The sequence below is a fragment of the Oncorhynchus kisutch genome, linkage group LG5 (genome assembly GCF_002021735.2).
Source record: "Oncorhynchus kisutch isolate 150728-3 linkage group LG5, Okis_V2, whole genome shotgun sequence".
NCBI lineage: Eukaryota > Metazoa > Chordata > Actinopteri > Salmoniformes > Salmonidae > Oncorhynchus > Oncorhynchus kisutch.
Genome location: NC_034178.2, coordinates 14321795 through 14342294, shown reverse-complemented (window position 1 = coordinate 14342294; position 20500 = coordinate 14321795). Strand labels below are relative to the sequence as shown.

Genomic DNA, 20500 nt, shown 5'->3' with positions numbered 1-20500 from the left:
AGCATCGTATGGGATATGTTACCAGGAAAGTTAGTTACCCGATATTGAATGTACAAAATGCAAAACCTGTCTATTTGAAATAGACATTTTCTTTTGCATCTGTTACATTTGTATAATTTTATTTTTTTACATACTTTCAGTTTCAGCCAACTATGGACTTCCTTGACCGGCCCCTTCCTTTGGCAGTGTGTTGATACTCATTACTTACAGAAAAAAGCAGATGGATATAATATAATCACTACTTTATTTTTATTGCATCATAACATACATATCATATATTATAAATGTGGATTTGTACACTACAATCTTCATTGTAACATGTTATAAAATATTCAGGCTCAAAAAACGAAGCACTAAAAACTTTACCAAACAGTTAACACATTTCATTGTTTGCCCATTGAGAAAAGAAAATGTAAAAAGAACATCTTCAACATAAGAACAAAACAAAAGAAGAGCCAAGCATAGACTGGTCACTGTTAAAACCACTAAGGGACAGATACAGTTACAAAGGCAGGGGGTAGTAGGGGGCACTCAGTTGCGCTTAATGCTGCATTCGTAACCAAGTGAGAAGTGGGAATTTACCACATACAACTGGGAAAAATCCACTTGAACGGCCCTCCAACTGGTAATTACTTGTGGGAAACTTGTCCACCATCCTGAGCTCCCCATTCTCCTACATGCTGACATCATCTACTAAGGATATAACCTCGATAATAGCATTTCCGGCAGTTAAATGCAACAAAACATTATTTATAAAAAATCTATTAATATGGTTTTTGAACACTATAATTTGTTTACAAGCGTGACAGCTGTATTTTTAGTTTATGGTTTTTGCAGCTTGTTGGCCATTAGTCAATCAGCGTTTCGACGAGTTCAAAGCAGGAAATTGCAACCAACTCGTTTTTTACGACTTCACAACTTCTAAATTCCCACCTCCCACTTGGTCACGAATGCTGCATTAGTCAAAGATCTCCCTTTCTGTACTGACATCATGGTTAATATTCTAGTGTTGCCTACTGTTTCTTGTATACACATGGCAAGAGTATATGTTATGATACTTTGCCAAAGGGACTATTTTAGGAGAGAGCCAACACTACAGCAAACACAGTGGTCCAAACAAAGAAACATCTTTTATTTATTTTTTAATATATATTTATTACTTTGATATATTTAACCTTTATTTAACTAGGCACTACCTTGAATCAGATGGGACATTCCAAAATCTCTTCTTCCCTAATATTCAGCCAATAGCACGTGGCTCGATTGCAGTAGTGGTGAAACCCCCAAAATGGGTTAAGGATGATTGTTGACATGTAATGCCCTACATGGGCATTTTTTTCTCATTTTGTCTAGACCAAGACACAAAATGTTGCACACCGTTACATGTCAACAATCATCCTTAACCCATTTTGTTTTTGTTTCACCACTACTGCACGTGCTATTGGCTGAATATTAAGGAAGAAGATACTTCGGAATGTCCTATCTGATTCAAGGCAGCGCCCTCAAATATATGTTTCAGAAATTGGCAATATCTTTAGCACAGATTCATGATCCACAGTACATGACATATTTATACATATACTTTATATATGTATAAATAACATACATTTTGTAATCCACCGTGAATGATCCCTCTACGTTTCCCCCAGGGAATGTGTTAAAACATTGCTGCAACAACAGTCAATATGTTGTTTCCATGGTTTCCCACAGAATACTGGAGGAGCTGAAGATTTAGTTATGTGACCAGACTCCATTTTGAAAGGCAACCCACTTCAGACCAACATATATATATATCGTCCGAAGACACAGACAGCCTCGACCATCCAACTCCCCCAAGCTCCTACTCAAAGTACACACTCGGACCACTCAATGGCAGTTTTAGGTGCTTCCGTTTGGGAGTTCAATGCCCACATACAGTATTTGGGTTCAAAAGCTGGCACAGCCAACAAACCTCACCACCACCGACTTAGTCAGCAGCTGGGCTATTCCTACGAGAGCACCGGAAAGGCTAGTTTCTGGATGATAAGTCATTGCTTCTCTTCTTTTTTAATTTATTTTTTAAAACTAGTTTCCCCCCACCCCAACCCCTCCCCTAAAACCCCCAACCCCCTCCCCTAAAACCCCCAAACCCCATTACAGAGGAAATATACACTTACATACATGTACATACTCTCACACACACACACACACACACACACACACACGCAAACACACAAATGTACAGTAACGCACAATTGGAACATAGATTAAACAGTTCACTGGTTTCATGAAAAGCTGAGAAGTACATGTCAGTCAGAGCAGAACTAACCCCTGATTGGTCCTGCACACGGACACTCCCCCGCCTGAGGAGAAATGGTTGTAACATAGCATCACCAGAAAGATCAAATCAGCTTTCTCCACATTGTTCATTCTTCAGAACAGAGCGTAAGATATGGAGAATTCCCCACAAAGCAGGGGAAGACAGAAAACTTACAGCAAGTTGGCTAAATAACAGGAATCATATTAACTTTATTGCAATTTCATGTCTGTTTCAGGAAACAGCCAGTTTGGCACTCTCTAACATAATTTGATTTCACAAGTTTGGTACAGACAGAGAAACCATATCAATATTATATCTGCCCAAGATATGTAAATATACAAACACATAAAAAAGTATATATGAATGTTTTGATTAATTTGTATGTATAAAATGAACAGTGTAGATTATCCTTGCTAGTCCTTGCAACCAATTAAGAAGACAAATAAAAGACATACGCATGGTAATTCCAATAACATTGAAATTTGAACACACATGGATCATACATCAACAAATGTTGAAATGATAGATCTCCAGCATTTCACACATTGTAAATAACAAACAACACACAAAAACGTACAACCACAAAGTTAGTGACGTGCTTACAATGATCATACGCTGATCATGATCTAAGCACCGAACATGGACAATTGATTTAAGAATCAACATACCCAAAACCATTGTCCTGTTGTGACATATGAGGTAAAACGTTTATAAACCACCACTCCTCCACTCAAATAAGTGCCTCAGAGTCTATCCTATCCCTGATCAGTATTCTGCCCTCAGCTGTGCATATATTTCACAAGGCTTGATTGATTGACAGATTGTTGATTGGTTGATTTTTGCAGGCCAGATATAACCTCGGCCTAGGCTTTAGCTAGCCTGAGCCACCACATTCCCACCGTAGTTAGCTAGTGCTGCAACTCCAATAGGCCTAAGCCCTGTGATGCCTGGCCTTGGAATAGTCTAGGCCTGGGCTGGCCTGGGCTGTGAAGCTGTGTGTGCAGGACAAACCAAGAGGTTAGGCAAGCTCAAAGAGGGAGTGGGAGAGATAAAGAGAGACCGAGAGAGACCAGGTTGTCGAAAAGAGGTGTCTGAGTGCAGTAGCCCCCACTCCGGCCCACTCAGGTCTTCCCCTCCTCTGCTCACCCCCCCCCCCCCCCATCTGTCCATCCATACCCTGCTAAGTCTCCTCATATGGAAATGTTGTGCTCTGTAAGAGATTTCTAAGGCAATGTCACATTACAGATCAAAATGTACAACACCTATACATTGTGCGGTTGTGGCGCGGGGGGGGGGGGGATTGGGGGTGGGGGCTCTATAGGTTTAGGACAGTAGCCTCCATCACGATGGCGGGGTCCTCAATGTCTGCTTTACTCTGAACCATCCTCAGCTCCAGTTGAGGCGGGCTGGGTTTTCGGCCAGGCCCTGCTAAATCTGACAGAGAGAAGGAGATGAGGGGGGGGGGGGGGGAATCACCCAGCGAAAGAGAAAAACAAAGACAGAAGGAGCAAATGAACGCTCAAGCATCTTAAACACGAAGCACATATACAGTGGGGCAAAAAAGTATTTAGTCAGCCACCAATTGTGCAAGTTCTCCCACTTAAAAAGATGAGAGAGGCCTGTAATTTTCATCATAGGTACACTTCAACTATGACAGACAAAATGAGAAAAATAATCCAGAAAATCACATTGTAGGATTTTTTTATGAATTTATTTGCAAATTATGGTGGAAAATAAGTATTTGGTCAATAACAAAAGTTTCTCAATACTTTGTTATATACCCTTTGTTGGCAATGACAGAGGTCAAATATTTTCTGTAAGTCTTCACAAGGTTTTCACACTGTTGCTGGTATTTTGGCCCATTTCTCCATGCAGATCTCCTCTAGAGCAGTGATGTTTTGGGGCTGTTGCTGGGCAACACGGACTTTCAACTCCCTCCAAAGATTTTCTATGGGGTTGAGATCTGGAAACTGGCTAGGCCACTCCAGGACCTTGAAATGCTTCTTACGAAGCCACTCCTTCGTTGCCCGGGCAGTGTGTTTGGGATCATTGTCATGCTGAAAGACCCAGCCATGTTTCATCTTCAATGCCCTTGCTGATGGAAGGAGGTTTTCACTCAAGATCTCACGATACATAGCCCCATTCATTATTTCCTTTACACGGATCAGTCGTCCTGGTCCCTTTGCAGAAAAACAGCCCCAAAGCATGATGTTTCCACCCCATGCTTCACAGTAGGTATGGTGTTCTTTGGATGCAACTCAGCATTCTTTGTCCTCCAAACACAACGAGTTGAGTTTTTACCAAAAAGTTATATTTTGGTTTCATCTGACCATATGACATTCTCCCAATCTTCTTCTGGATCATCCAAATGCTCTCTAGCAAACTTCAGACGGGCCTGGACATGTACTGGCTTAAGCAGGGGGACACGTCTGACACTGCAGGATTTGAGTCCCTGGCGACGTAGTGTGTTACTGATGGTAGGCTTTGTTACTTTGGTCCCAGCTTTCTGCAGGTCATTCACTAGGTCCCCCCGTGTGGTTCTGGGATTTTAGCTCACCGTTCTTGTGATCATTTTGACCCCAAGGGGTGAGATCTTGCGTGGAGCCCCAGATCGAGGGAGATTATCAGTGGTCTTGTATGTCTTCCATTTCCTAATAATTGCTCCCACAGTTGATTTCTTCAAACCAAGCTGCTTACCTATTGCAGAGTCAGTCTTCCCAGCCTGGTGCAGGTCTACAATTTTGTTTCTGGTGTCCTTAGACAGCTCTTTGGTCTTTGCCATAGTGGAGTTTGGAGTGTGACTGTTTGAGGTTGTGGACAGGTGTCTTTTATACTGATAACAAGTTCAAACAGGTGCCATTAATACAGGTAACGAGTGGAGGACAGAGGAGACTCTTAAAGAATAAGTTACAGGTCTGTGAGAGCCAGAAATCTTACTTGTTTGTAGGTGACCAAATACTTATTTTCCACCATAATTTGCAAATAAATTCATAAAAAATCCTACAATGTGATTTTCTGGATTTTTTTTCTTCTCATTTTGTCTGTCATAGTTGAAGTGTACCTATGATGAAAATTACAGGCCTCTCTCATCTTTTTAAGTGGGAGAACTTGCACAATTGGTGGCTGACTAAATACTTTTTTGCCCCACTGTACACACAAACACTTCTTACAGTGAGTAAAATGATGCTTGCTTTTGTCTTACCGTGAGCATAGGAGATGGTCCTCTTGATAACGTGATGCATGACTGAGAAAGTCTTCTCACATGCAGTCTAACAGAGAGAGAGAGAGACAGAGACAGAGAGACAGAGAGAGACTTGTTTGTCAAAGCAATGTTGAAACTTTCAAAGGAAATTAAGCTGCCATCCCGGTCTTTCTTTTACAATTGCGGTTTTAAAATCCTAGGACTGAGCACCCCTTCAGTGGTCCAGACAATTTTTTTTAAATACTGGTAAGAGCTCCAGCATACCACACCTATCAAGTTTGACCTTACCTTGAGAATGGGGGAAGTTTGAATGGTGGGAACGTAGCTGACTGATTGAGATCACTATTATTCTAAGTATGATGCTGACAGTATCAGTGGTGAGCTTCAGCTATACAAGAGAGAGCTATAAAACCTAGAGGGTGCACCTCCAATCTATTCTATTGATTGCTTCTATGACAGCATGGGCAGCGCCATGGAAGGCCATTACTATCACACTCCGGGGTGAAGTTTCCCCTAGATCTAGGATGATCTTCCCCTTCCCCAATCTTAACCATTAGTGGGGGAAATGCAAAACTGACTCAAGATCAGCATGTAGGGTAGTGGTCACCAACCGGTCGATCGCGATTGGTCCATCTCCAAGCCATTCCTAGTCGATCACCAAACATTTCTGTAAAAAACCCAATGATAAAGCCTTGCGTTCCTCTTTAAAAAAAAAAAGTTTTATGCTGTTGGCGGTAGGTGCACTTGATTCAGCAGCCCTAGCGCCGGTATGGCAAAGTGTTACCATTTTGAACAATTTCACGTGTCTGAAGGTAGAACTCCGCCTACCCGGCAGGCCCAGAGAGCAAATCAAGTGCACCCATATGTCTACCACTAGCCAATCACATAGCTCAAATCTCCATGTCTACAGTTTCCTTGCGCCATAGACTGTAAAAGGAAGCCTCGAACGCACAGCAAAGTTGCTAATGTGAGATTTCAAAACGTTTAAAACCACGACTAGAGAGAGACTCAAAGAATACAGCAAAGTGCTGATGTTTTTATAAGTAAGTAAGTTCCTGTTTAAGTTGTTATTCAGCACTGTCAACACTTTGTTCAACAGTTTTAAAAGTCATTAAATGTGTGTTCTCCCTACTTCCACTCACTACAACCAGCACTGCAGCTGCAATAAATGAGTATCGCAAAGTGTTTCGATAAGCTTGCGTTGTTATTATTAGCGGCTTAGCGGTCTTTTTAATATCAAGGAATATTTCATTTTCTGTGGTCATAGGAGTAACATGAATTGGTGCATGAGGCAGAAATAATGCAGTGCGACTTGAGTTTCACCATCAGCTGGAAGACAGTGTCCCCTTTTCCGAGCGGAGGGAGGGAGAGAGGAGAGACGGTGAGTCGGGAAAGAGGCAGCCTCAACGCTGCTCCCTCCCTCCCCTCAGATTGACCATCAGATGCAGGCCATCAGTCTAGTAAACAAACAAAAAAAGACCAAATTATTATGCTCACTCAGCTGTGCCTCACAAGGAATACAACAAATGATCTCTTACCAGTGTGATCATATACCTACATTTAAAAATGTAGATCATTTAAAAATGGCCTTAGAAGAACAACATTGGCAGGGCAATTGAAGTGTAGCCAATATGCAGTGATAATGTATTGGGCCTATAGCCTACTGCACAAACCTCATTACTACAGAACAGTTTTTAATTGGTTAATATTGCATAGGCGTACGTTTTTTTTATTTGTATAATCTGAGTGGTAGATCTCGGCTTGCATTTTGGTTGGTGACCAAAAGTCTAGGGGCAACTTCACCCTACACCTTACAATCACAGTATTTTGTGCCAAATGAGCCCTCTAGGTTTTATAACTGGCTTTAGTACACACTGCAGACCTTGAGGTCGTTGGGGTAGTGGTGAGTCCAGGCCAGCAGCATCGCAGCAAAAAGGTCCCCTGTCCCCACAAACACAGCGTCCACCTTGGGGATTTCCATACGAACCCTCTGGGTGGACTTGGTACCATCAGGCATCACTGGAGATGCAAGAAGAGGAAATGTTACACCAATGATTCACAGATGGGACATATAACCATGACAGTTACATCAATTACTCATTGTCATTGTTAGTTTGCCCACCCTTGACTACACACACACACTTACACGTCCTCTGGCTGCCCAGGGACACAAGGAAGCGGTCACCCAGACGCGAGGGCAGGTCAGAGCTGGTGATGACCACCGTGTCAGGACCCATCTTATGGAGCAGGTCCATCACCTGGGGAAGGAGGCAGCAGCCAGGGGAAAAAGGTCAACTTCCTGCTACATTTAATGGAGCCACCTCCCTATTCAAAATCACATACTTAAAAAATGCACCCTTCTGTGCAGAGCCATGGTTGAGTTGGTAACACCCAGCACATATTCATGCCTCCCCAGCAGAGACAGGGCTTCAATCCCCGTCTCCACTCTTGTTGGGAACACAGATTTGGTCACAGATACCTTAAAATAAAAGGTAGAGGCGTGGATCAGAAAACCGGTCAGTATCTGGTGACCACCATGTCCCTTATGCAGCGCGACACATCTACTTCGCATTGAGTTGTTCAGGGCTGTTTATTGTGGCCTGTGGAATTTTGTCCCACTAATCATCAATGGCTGTGTGAAGATGCTAGATATTGGCGGGAACTGGAACACTCTGTCGTACATATCGATCCAGAGCATACCAAACATGCTCAATGGGTGACATGGCTGGTATGAGTATGCAGGCCATGGAAGAACTGCAAAATGTTCAGCTTCCAGGAATTGTGTACAGATACTTGCGACATGGCGCCGTGCATTATCATGCTGAAACTTGAGGTGATGGTGACGGAGGAATGGCACGACAATGGACCGACCTTAGGATCTCATCATTGTATCTCTGTGCATTGAAATTTTCATCAATAAAATGCAATTGTGTTCTGTGTGCGTAGCTTATGCCTGCCCATACCATAACCCCACCATGGGGCACTCTGTTCACAATGTTGACATCAGCAAACCGCTCACCCACACAACGCCATATACACTGTCTGCCATCTGCCCGGTACAGATGTGAAACCGGGATTCATCCATGAAGAGCACACTTCTCCAACTTGCCAGTGACTATCGAAGGTGAGCATTTTCCCACTGAAGTCGGTTACAACGCCGAACTGCAGTCAGGTCAAGACACTGGTGAGGATGACGAGCACACAGATGAGCTTCCCTGAGACGGTTTCTGACCGTTTTTATTCGGTTGTGCAAACACAGTTTGATCAGCTGTCCAGGGGGCTGGTCTCAGACGATCCCGCAGGTGAAGAAGCCGGATGTGGAGGTCCTGGACTGCCGTGATTACACGTGGTCTGCGGTTGTAAGGCCCGTTGGACGAACTGCCAAATTCTCTAAAACAATGTTGGAGGGGGCTTATAGTAGAGAAATTAACATTCAATTATCTAGCAACATCTATGGTCGACATTCCTGCAGTCAGCATGCTAATAGCACACTCCCTGAAATTTGAGACATTTGTGTCATTGTGTTGTGTGACAAAACTTCACATTTTAGAGTGGCCTTTTATTGTCCCCAGCACAAGGTGTACCTGTGTAATGATCATGCTATTTTATCAGCTTCTTGATATGCCACACCTGTCAGTTGGATGGATTATCTTGGCAAAGGAGAAATGCTCACTAACAGGGATGTAAACATATTTGTGCGTATGGAACATTTCTGGGATATTTTATTTCAGCTCATGAAAAATGGGACCAACACTTTACATGTTGTGTTTATTTTAGTTCAGTGTAATAAAGCATAAAACATATGGTAAAAGTTCCACTCTCCTTAAAATATATATCTTTTTTTTAAACAATGGGGGGGGATGCCATCTGCTTACTTACATATCAGTGAATACCTCAAGGAAGGAAGAATCCATTTTATTGGTATTCAAACATGGCCCATGGATTATGGACAAAGTTTGACATGACTTGAGGACAACTTTGCAACATAATATATATGTTGCATGGTCTATGGTAAGACTCACCTCCACTGCATCTTTCTCTGTGCTAATGTTCTTCCCTGTCAGGAGCCTGGAGGACAAACACGGGCACATTAATAAGGTCACACACAAACATGCCCATGCTAATTTAACCTTGTAACCAGAGGAGGTTGGTGGGAGGAGGAGCTATAGCAGGATGGGCTCATTGTAATGGCTGGAATGGGATAAATGGAACGGTATCAAACACATCCGTTCCATTGAATCCATTTCAGCCATTACAATGAGCCCGTCCTCCTATAGCTTCCCCCCACCAGCCTCCTCTGCTTGACACTAACACCACATTCATTGTAAACAGCAACCGACAAACAGTCTAAGGAAGAGTCTGTTTAGTGTTCTACTATAGTGTTCTAGTGGCCATAGTGAGAGACAGTGAGCAACATTTACGCCATCATCTCCAAGCTAAACGACTGAGACTATCATTAGGCTGTGGAAACACCTCAAGACACAACGTACAGTATATTATTATTCATCTGTCATTCCCTGGGTATCCACCAGAGGGACCCTGTGCACCGGTAGACCTGGGATTGCAGTGATGAGCAGAGGAGGTGGTTTAGAAGTAGGGTTGAAAGGAGCGAGGGGAGAAGCAGTGGCGCACACACAAACCAACACAGCCCACACAAACCAACACAGCCCACACAAACCAACACAGCCCACACAAACCAACACAGCCCACACAAACCAACACAGCACACACAAACCAACACAGCACACACAAACCAACACAGCACACACAAACCAACACAGACCACACAAACCAACACAGCACACACAAACCAACACAGCACACACAAACCAACACAGAGCCCACACAAACCAGCACAGCACACACAAACCAACACAGCACACACAAACCAGCACAGAGCCCACACAAACCAGCACAGCACACACAAACCAACACAGAGCCCACACAAACCAGCACAGCACACACAAACCAGCACAGCACACACAAACCAACACAGCACACACAAACCAACACAGCACACACAAACCAACACAGCCCACACAAACCAACACAGCACACACAAACCAACACAGCCCACACAAACCAACACAGCACACACAAACCAACACAGCACACACAAACCAACACAGCACACACAAACCAACACAGCACACAAACCAGCACAGAGCCCACACAAACCAGCACAGCACACACAAACCAACACAGAGCCCACACAAACGAGCACAGCACAGCACACACAAACCAACACAGCACACACACAAACCAACACAGAGCCCACACGAACTAACACAGAGCCCACACAAACTAACACAGCCCACACAAACCAACACAGCCCATACAAACCAACACAGCCCATACAAACCAACACAGCCCACACAAACCAACACAGCCCACACAAACCAAACCAACACAGCACACACAAACCAACACAGAGCCCACACAAACCAACACAGCCCACACAGCACACACAAACCAACACAGAGCCCACACGAACCAACACAGCCCACACAAACCAACACAGCCCACACAAACCAACACAGCACACACAAACCAACACAGCACACACAAACCAACACAGGAAAAATGATGGAGGAATGCAGACAAAAAGACAAGCAGACAAACACAGAGAGGAGTGACTGGGTATCACTCAGCGTAGCAGCCATCTTACTGACATCTTACACGCCATACATAGGCCTTTGGTGTATCTGCATATCAGTTGATAGGATATTGAGTAAAATGACATCAATGTAGCTGATTAGGATGTGGACGAGGCTTAGTGATAGTAACAGATACGATACAGTCCCTGTGGTGATTTAACTCTCCGTCTCTCTCTCTCACACACACACACACACACACAGCAGCTGTATAGGTTCACTACTACGCACTCTGCTTCAAACTGATTGGGTGTGATGATGTCGGCCACTGGCACCACCTTGTTCTTGTAGACTGGGTGCAGGTTCTCTGGAACGTACTGGAGACAGAAAGAAACACATCAGTACCGGTGAGCAGCCACGCACGCACGCACACACACACACAGGGTGCATCTCAATCACCTGGAGTGACTGCCTCTCCTCATCAGCCCTTATTTATCTACACCGAGCTGAAATTTCTGCCTGGCTCAGATCAGAGCAGACAAAAAAAAAGGGGATGAGGAAAGGAAGCAACTTTAGACTACTGAGATGCATAACAAGGAAAGGATGGATGTATTGAGTAAATCAGAATGATGAGCACAACAAGTATACACACCATTTTCTCAATGTCACTATATGCATCAACAAACATTATGCATGTATGCCCTTCTGCTCTCTCTACCTAATCAAACACACACACACAAATACTAGTGTACGCACACACACGCACACTGTAACGCGCACGCACGCACAGTGAGTCACAATCGAGCAAATTATTCCGCATAATTCTCTCTGTACAGACAGCGAGGGCAGCTCCGCTCATGCTAATTTCATCTGTCACTGTGAAATGAGATGGGGTCTATCCTTCCCCAATCCACAACACACGCATACGCACGTCACACACACACACACACACCCACACCATGATGCAACAATGACATCATGTCGACTGATCCCTGATGCTCAGCCCATAAAGGAAAAGAAGAGATTCCAGTAAGAGGTGGGGGAGCGAGATAGAGGGAGAGAGACGGGGACAGGAAGTGACACAGGGAGAGACAGACAGAGAAAGGACAAGGGATAACAGAAAGTGAAAGTGGGGTTCTAAGTCCGCAGTCGGGGATTTTGTGTCTGAAAAATTTGCCAGTGGTTTTCCAACGGACAACGGAGATCGTTATCCATCAAAAAGTGCTCAATATGCCTTTTTACATCCGAAAATAGTTGACTTGAATTGAACTTTTGCCTGACAGACAAAAACAGGCAATCGATGAATGCATATAGGATTTCCGTTTATGTGTTCTCAGTGTGGCTGCGGGGTCTTAGGTTTGACTCATTGGTTCAGGTAAAGCTGAAGGTCAGCGTTGCCCCATTGAATGAGATTGAGCAGGAGTAGTGACATCACTTACTAGTACCATCTGATCACCCATTAAAGGCACAGTACTCTCTGGTGGCCTGGATTGTGTAGGATACATACCTACCAATGTCAGTGTGGGTTCAAATCCGACCCACTGTCTATGATGAACTCTTCCAATCTTACCCACTATTATATTTTCATAGTCTTTTCTGCTCTGTTCAATAAGACATACGAAATACAGGCAGCGTAACACAAAAACACAAAGTACTCACCATGGAGCCATGGTCCCCCAGCACCGGGTCACACACTGAAAAGGCAAACGAGAACACGCTCAACCTCTTAACACAGATCTCTCAGGTTTCACACAGACATTACAGATGTTTTGCATCGAAGTGAAGCTGACCCAAGATGTCTTCCGATTATGTTCATCATCAGCTAATTACGTCAAAACACCTGGGTCGTATTCACTAGACGCCAAAACGGAGGATAACGGGACGAAATGTGGATGGAAGTCATGGACAAAGAAATTCTTGTTTTCATTTTCCGTTGCAAAACGTGTTGCTATGTTGTGCACTAATGCATACGACACTGTCCTCTGGAACAGACTGTAAACACGCGCTACAGCAGTTTATTTCATCCCGCTCCTACATGTTGTTCAACTAATTTCCATGGAAATGCATGGGCGTTATTAAATGATGTCAACTTTAATCTTAATTAGCAGCTTAATGAAGAATGATTTCCTTTGGACTCGCTGAAACAGACACAATTGTCCTGTCAGCGCTTTTTCTAAACGCAGCAAGAGGGCTTAAGGCGTCCGCATACTTAATGTTCAGTTTGCTTCTTGGAGAACTCAGTTAGGAGAAACAAACGTCTGAGCTCGCATACTCCCTAAAGACCTTTACTTGAAAAAAGGGGGAAGAAGCAGTAATATCACTGTTGTTTGTCCCTATTGAGCAACCATAGCAACAACATACCCAGTAACCCTTCCTCAAAATAGGTTAAATTAATACAAAATACGGTGCATTCAGAAAGTACATTACAACCTTATTCGAAAATGGATTAAATAAACATTTTCCTGATCAATCTACACACAATACCCCATAATGATAAATTATCAACAACAAAAATGCTTTATTTCAAAAATACCTTATTTACAGTATTCAGACCCTTTGCTATGAGACTTGAAATTGAGCTCAGGTGCATCCTGTTTCATCTTTGAGATGTTTCTACAACTTGATTGGAGTTCAACTGTGATAAATTCAATTGATTGGACATGATTTGGAAAGGCACACACCTGTCTATATAAGGTCCCACAGTTGACAGTGCATGTCAGAGAAAGAACCAAGCCATGAGGTCGAAGGAATTGTCTGGAGAGCTTCGAGACAGAATTGTGTCGAGGCACAAATCTGGGGAAGGGTACCAAAAAATGTATGCAGCATTGAAGTTCCACAAGATCACAGTGGTCTCCATCATTCTTAAATGGAAGAAGTTTGGAACCACCAAGACTCTTCCTAGAGCTGGCCGCCCGGCCAAACTGAGCAATCGGGGGAGAAGGGACTTGGTCAGGGAGGTGAGCAATAACCCAATGGTTCCTCTTTGGAGATAGGAGAACCTTCCAGAAGGACAACCATCTCTGCAGCACTCCACCAATCAGGCCTTCATGGTAGTGGCCAGACTGAAGCCACTCCTCAGTAAAAGGCACATGACAGCCCGCTTGGAGTTTACCAATAGGCACGTAATGACTCTCAGACCATGAGAAACAAGATTCTCTGGTCTGATGCAACCAAGATTAAACTCTTTTTGGCCTGAAGGTCAAGCGTTATGTTAGGAGGAAACCTGGTACCATCCCTACGGTGAAGCATGGTGGTGGCAGCATCATGCTGTGGGGATGTTTTTCAGCGGCAGGGAATGGGAGACTAGTCAGGATCAAAGGAATGGCGCAATGTACAGAGAGATCCTTGATGAGGATCTGCAGAGAAGAATGGGAGACACTCTCCAAGTGCCAGGCTTATAGCATCATACTCAAGAAAACTCGAGGCTGTAATCGCTGCAAAAGGTGCTTCAACAAAGTACTGAGTAAAGGGCCTGAATACTTATGTAAATGTCATCATTCAATTTAGATTTTTTTATACATTTGCAAACATTTCCCCCCCAAAAATGGTTTTTGCTTTGCGATTATGGATTATTGTGTGTAGATTGATGAGGGGAAAAATGATTTCCTCCATCTGAGAATAAGGCTGTAACGTAACAAAATGTGGAAAAAGTCAAAGGGTCTGAATACATTCCAAATGCACCGTGAATCAAGGTAAGTCACTCATTTGGCAGTTTTTGCAGAGGAAGTCTTAGTCACACAATGTTATATCTGACTAAGATGTTTGGTGCAGTATTTCTCATGTGAACAGATTTGCATGAAAACTAGTCGTCTCCTACTAGGAGTAGTACTGTTGACCAATCACAGACAAAGGGGGCTAGACTTCAGCTACTGAACTTCGGCTTGCCTCAGGAAAGAATGTTGTGCGCACAAACAGCCCAAAAAGAACCTGCTGAAGACCAAAAAAAAAAAATATTGTCATAATATATGCAAAATACTGTTTAGACTGGGAAGCATATGGTAAGCTTTATTCCACATCAAGCTTGTCATTAACCTGAAACCCGGATGAAGGCAGCTTAGCTGTCGAATAACAGGTTATATTAAATGTATTGCTTCGGAGCCATGAGTGTGAGGCTTTTCTTTTCTTTGCTACGTGTCCTTACGTTTCTACCAACTCAAACCCGAAGACGATGATACAATGCTAGGGCCAGGAGTTTTCCAGACCAGTTCTCCCTGGTCAGGAAAAACTCTTGCCCCTAAAAATAACCCATACTGGCATCTTGAACTTGTGATCAGCAGTGGTCGAACCCCACCCTGTTGATTTGAACAGATGTGTGAGACACACACACACATAGGGTTGACATAGCGAGGGATACACACCATACACAAGGTTAGGATTGGCCCTCTTCAGCTCTTGTACGATGTCCACAACCATCTCCAGAAAGGAAGTGTCTCGAGTGTACCCTGAGGGGCGAAGAGGATTCTGGGTCAAAGCAAACTCCTCAATGTTTCAATAAAGTTTTACAGTTCACTGCAGACAAAACCAACCCCTCACCCAGGGCTCTAATGAGAGGATCGGGGATCATGGTGTGACAGTGTGTGTCAAATCAAATCAAATTGTATTTGTCACATACACATGGTTAGCAGATGTTAATGCGAGTGTAGCGAAATGCTTGTGCTTCTAGTTCCGACAATGCAGTAATAACCAACGCGTAATCTAACCTAACAATTCCACAACTACTACCTTGTAAGTGTAAAGGGATAAATAATATGTACATAAAGATATATGAATGAGTGATTGTACAGAACAGCATAGGCAAGATGCAGTAGATGGTATAGAGTACAGTATATACATATGAGATGAGTAATGTAGGGTATGTAAACATTATATTAAGTGGCATTGTTTAAAGTGGCTAGTGATACATTTTTTACATCAATTTCCATTATTAAAGTGGCTGGAGTTGAGTCGGTATGTTGGCAGCAGCCACTCAATGTTAGTAGTGGCTGTTTAACAGTCTGTTGGCATTGGGATAGAAGCTGTTTTTCAGTCTCTCGGTCCCTGCTTTGATGCACCTGTACTGACCTCGCCTTCTGGATGATAGCGGGGTGAACAGGCAGTGGCTTGGGTGGTTGTTGTCCTTGATGATCTTTATGGCCTTCCTGTGACATCGGGTGGTGTAGGTGTCCTGGAGGGCAGGTAGTTTGCCCCCGGTGATGCGTTGTGCAGACAACACTACCCTCTGGAGAGTTTTACAGTTGTGGGCGGAGCAGTTGCCGTACCAGGCAGTGATACAGCCCGACAGGATGCTCTCGATTGTGTATCTGTAAAAGGTTGTGAGTGCTTTTGGTGACAAGCCAAATTTCTTCAGCATCCTGAGGTTGAAGAGGTGCTGCTGCGCCTTCTTCACGACGCTGTCTGTGTGGGTGGACCAATTCAGTTTGTCCGTGATGTGTACGCCGAGGAACTTAAAACTTATACCCTCTCCACTACTGTCCGTCGATGTGGATAGGGGGGTGCTCCCTCTGCTGTTTCCTGAAGTCCAAGATCATCTCCTTTGTTTTGTTGACGTTGAGTGTGAGGTTATTTTCCTGACACCACACTCTGAGGGCCCTCATCTCCTCCCTGTAGGCCGTCTCGTCGTTGTTGGTAATCAAGCCTACCACTGTAGTGTCGTCCGCAAACTTGATGATTGAGTTGGAGGCGTGCATGGCCACGCAGTCGTGGGTGAACAGGGAGTACAGGAGAGGGGTCAGAACGCACCCTTGTGGGGCCCCAGTGTTGAGGATCAGCGGGGTGGAGATGTTGTTCCCTACCCTCACCACCTGGGGGTGGCCCGTCAGGAAGTCCAGTACCCAGTTGCACAGGGCGGGGTCGAGACCCAGGGTCTCGAGCTTGATGACGAGTTTGGAGGGTACTGTAGTGTTAAATGCTGAGCTGTAGTCGATGAACAGCATTCTCACATCGGTATTCCTCTTGTCCAGATGGGTTAGTGCAGTGTGGTTGCGATTGCGTCGTCTGTGGCCCTATTGGGGCGGTAAGCAAATTGGAGTGGGTCTAGGGTGTCAGGTAGGCTGGAGGTAATATGGTCCTTGACTAGTCTCTCAAAGCACTCCATGATGATAGAAGTGAGTGCTACGGAGCGGTAGTCGTTTGGCTCAGTTACCTTAGCTTTCTTGGGAACAGGAACAATCGTGGCCCTCTTGAAGCATGTGGGGACAGCAGACTGGGATAAGGATTGATTGAATATGTCCATAAACACACCAGCCAGCTGGTCTGCGCATGCTCTGAGAACGCGGCTGGGGATGCTGTCTGGGCCTGCAGCCTTGCGAGGGTTAACACGTTTAAATGTTTTACTCACGTCGGCTCCAGTGAAGGAGAGTCCTCAGGTTTTGGTAGCGGGCCGTGTCAGTGGCACTGTATTTTCCGCAAAGCAAGCAAAAAAGTTGTTTAGTCTGTCTGGGAACAAGACATCCTGGTCCGCGACGGGGCAGTTTTTTTTTGTTTGTAATCCGTGATTGACTGTAGACCCTGCCACATACCTCTTGTGTCTGAGCTGTCGAATTGCAACTCTACTTTGTCTCTATACTGACGCTTAGCTTGTTTGATTGCCTTGCGGAGGGAATAGCTACACTGTTTGTATTCGGTCATGTTTCCAGTCTCCTTGCCCTGGTTAAAAGCAGTGGATCACGCTTGTGTGTGTGTGTGTGTGTGTGTGTGTGTGTGTGTGTGTGTGTGTGTGTGTGTGTGTGTGTGTGTGTGTGTGTGTGTGTGTGTGTGTGTGTGTGTGTGTGTGTGTGTGTGTGTGTGTGTGTGTGTGTGTGTGTGTGTGCGTGAGCAGGACCTGCTGACGCTGCAGTGCTGGCTGAACATACAGTACGTGGGAGATAAGGGCCAGAAGAGAGGAAGATGATTCAATGGGAATGCTGATGTAAGGCTTGTTTGCGTGTGTGCCTCACTTTTGTGCTCGGCCACAAGGCTCTCAGTGAGGGAAAGCCCATGTCCTCATGGCTGATTTAAACACACAGGGGCTAACTGTCTCAACACCTATTCCCTTTCTAGCTCCTAACCCGAGTTTTCGCCAATCTGAAGGGTCTGGATAGGTATGAGTATAAATAACGACACACTGCTTGCTTAGCGACTACCGCTTCCTCCTAATTTTGGCTCATACCGAAGGTCCGAACCCAGGACCTCTGCCTTGCAAACATACCTCCCTCCTGAAGCTAGCTATTAGGCAGCGCAAGTGGGGACACTTCAGGCTAAGGAGTGAGTTTCACACATCCCCATGCACAATACGAGCAGTGTATTAGTTGAGCTTCCACCATATTTCTAACTTTTGACCGATCTGTAAATGACGAAGATTTAGGGCCATGGGAAGAGTTGGGAAAAGGGAGCAATTTGGCACGGCTAGATTCTAACTCAAACTCCACTTATTCAGGTTATCCACCTATTGGATGATAAACACAGAGTACTTCGTGCCATGTATCTAACCGCAGAGTAAGTCCCATTTGTAAGCTATGTTTCTTACAGACAAAGTTTCAACTGACAAACCTACTAAAGGTCTACTAAAGGTGAACCTTTTCATTGTTGGTGTTATACAGTATGTAACCTAACTGATGTGATTTTTAGCCGCACTTAAGTCTCAACTACTGTATCCATGATATCTACTCTAGTGTGTCCGTAACGATTACTTCCAAATGTCTAGCAGTCTGTCTTAATAAAAGAGCTGACCAACCAATAGTCTGCTTACTAGAAATGTAGCTGTTCCAACACGTTCCTGTTTGGCAACATTTCACACCTCGATAGATTCACAAGGACTCGGAGAGAATAAAACCATGACCTTCACTCTCTCCTCTTCTCTTCTCCCTTATTGTCTGCTCTCTCTCTCTCTCTCTCTCTCTCTCTCCCTCTCTCTTCTTTTCTCCTCTCCCTCTCAAGGTGATAGGAGAGGAGACGTAATCCATCAGGGAGTGCGAGCGTTTCTGTTCCGTCTCTCTCTCTCTCTGGGCCAGGGCTAGCAGAGCACGACGGCTACCACAGAACAGTGGCTGGGGGGCGAACATCTGACAGCCTGACTGACATTAGGTTCTGTAAACCCTGCAGCCTGACACCATCTCTGTCTGGGTGACCTCATGAGGCTCATGTCCATCAACTGCTTCCTGTGTTCTCCCTGGAAAGCTGCAGAGGGAGCCGAGGACTGACGAGAACAACATCTGTCTGAAGAGAATTTAGGCCTTGACCAGAAGCAGGCACTCTCTGAAGCTATTGACTTAGCTAGCCGCTCTCTATGAAACATTTCTTCAGCTAGCTAACTGTTATCTCCTTTTTTTTCTTGTTTCTTTTTTGTCTGTATACTGCAATTCAGCTTTTAGCAGCGAATGTGTCCCAAGACAGTCTATACAACATAAATAAATACTTGATATAAACTAACAACCATCCCCAGTCTGCTAGCACTGCTAGCGCTAGCCTTCACTTCTTTCTGTGTGTGAGTCTCACCTGTGAGAACATAGTCGTAGTGGTGGACGTTGTTGAGCTTGATCCCCTCGTAGAGGACGTGCAGCTCGTCCGCGGTCAGCACCTGGCCTTTCCAGTGAGAGTAGCCTTGGGACAGAGGTCAGGGGTTAGAGGTCAGGGAGACAACTCCACAACAGAGTGACAACACTTCCCCTGTAATGGATTTAACAATGGTGAAAACTCCCTCCACCAATGCTTTTAAATCTATGACGGGGATTGAACCAGTGCAACTTTGAGGAAAGTGTGGAGAATCGGGACGCAATCAGAATAACTGACAGTTCACAACATAGGCTAGTATCTATGGTTTAAATGATGAAAACAACAGTTAGCAGTGCTGATGTCTTTTCTACACAGAGGGGGTCTAGAGAAGCCCCCACCCACAGTGAGACAGCTTCTCGGGAAGGGGGATGGGGCAGGGGGCATGTTTGTTGCGTCAGCTCCCTCAAATGCCAAAAACAATGTGTGGGGCTGTGGGGGCAACCAGCATTTTGTCAGAGACCATTGTCGCTGCCGCAGGAATTGTGATGTCACACTTCAGGGGAGTCACCCAGCAGATCACATGGTGTGGTGCTGGTTGCCTAGTAACAGGCCAGAAGAAAGCCTGAGGGACTGAGAGCAATAAAGAGTTGCCGCTGCTCTTGTGTGTGTGTGTCTGTGTGTGTGTGTGTGTGTGTGTGTGTGTGTGTGTGTGTGTGTGTGATAGAGGGGGAGGGAGCCAAGGAAGGAGAGAAATCTTTGTGATAAAGGCTGGCTCTGTCGTCATAATTTTCTGCTGTCGCAATTGCATGATCGCTGCTGGGGAGAGCATTTTCAGCTCGTCACAATCCAAGACACACACATATACACAAACACACATACACACGTTTTCTTCAGCACGTGCGGAGTGAAGAAGAGCTAGATGCTGCGTATCCTTCC

At 44.7% G+C, this 20500-nt stretch overlaps 1 protein-coding gene across 2 annotated transcripts in view; it reads right to left on the bottom strand.

Moving 5' to 3' along the window:
- Nucleotides 1–232: 232 nt before the first annotated feature.
- pdxkb (pyridoxal (pyridoxine, vitamin B6) kinase b) overlaps nucleotides 233–20500 on the bottom strand; it is a 35031-nt gene continuing 14763 nt past the window's right edge. The window contains exons 3-11 of one of the 2 annotated variants that reach the window (XM_020482385.2): nucleotides 19568–19672; nucleotides 15454–15537; nucleotides 12755–12789; nucleotides 11387–11472; nucleotides 9524–9569; nucleotides 7648–7759; nucleotides 7384–7520; nucleotides 5502–5568; nucleotides 233–3733 (exon numbers count right to left, since the gene is read on the bottom strand). In XM_020482385.2, the coding sequence (XP_020337974.2) occupies nucleotides 3615–3733; nucleotides 5502–5568; nucleotides 7384–7520; nucleotides 7648–7759; nucleotides 9524–9569; nucleotides 11387–11472; nucleotides 12755–12789; nucleotides 15454–15537; nucleotides 19568–19672 (791 nt within the window). In that variant the 3' untranslated portion in view covers nucleotides 233–3614. Of the gene's footprint in view, nucleotides 3734–5501; nucleotides 6959–7383; nucleotides 7521–7647; nucleotides 7760–9523; nucleotides 9570–11386; nucleotides 11473–12754; nucleotides 12790–15453; nucleotides 15538–19567; nucleotides 19673–20500 lie in introns of both variants that reach the window. The other variant, XR_004209956.1, reaches the window with a different exon arrangement.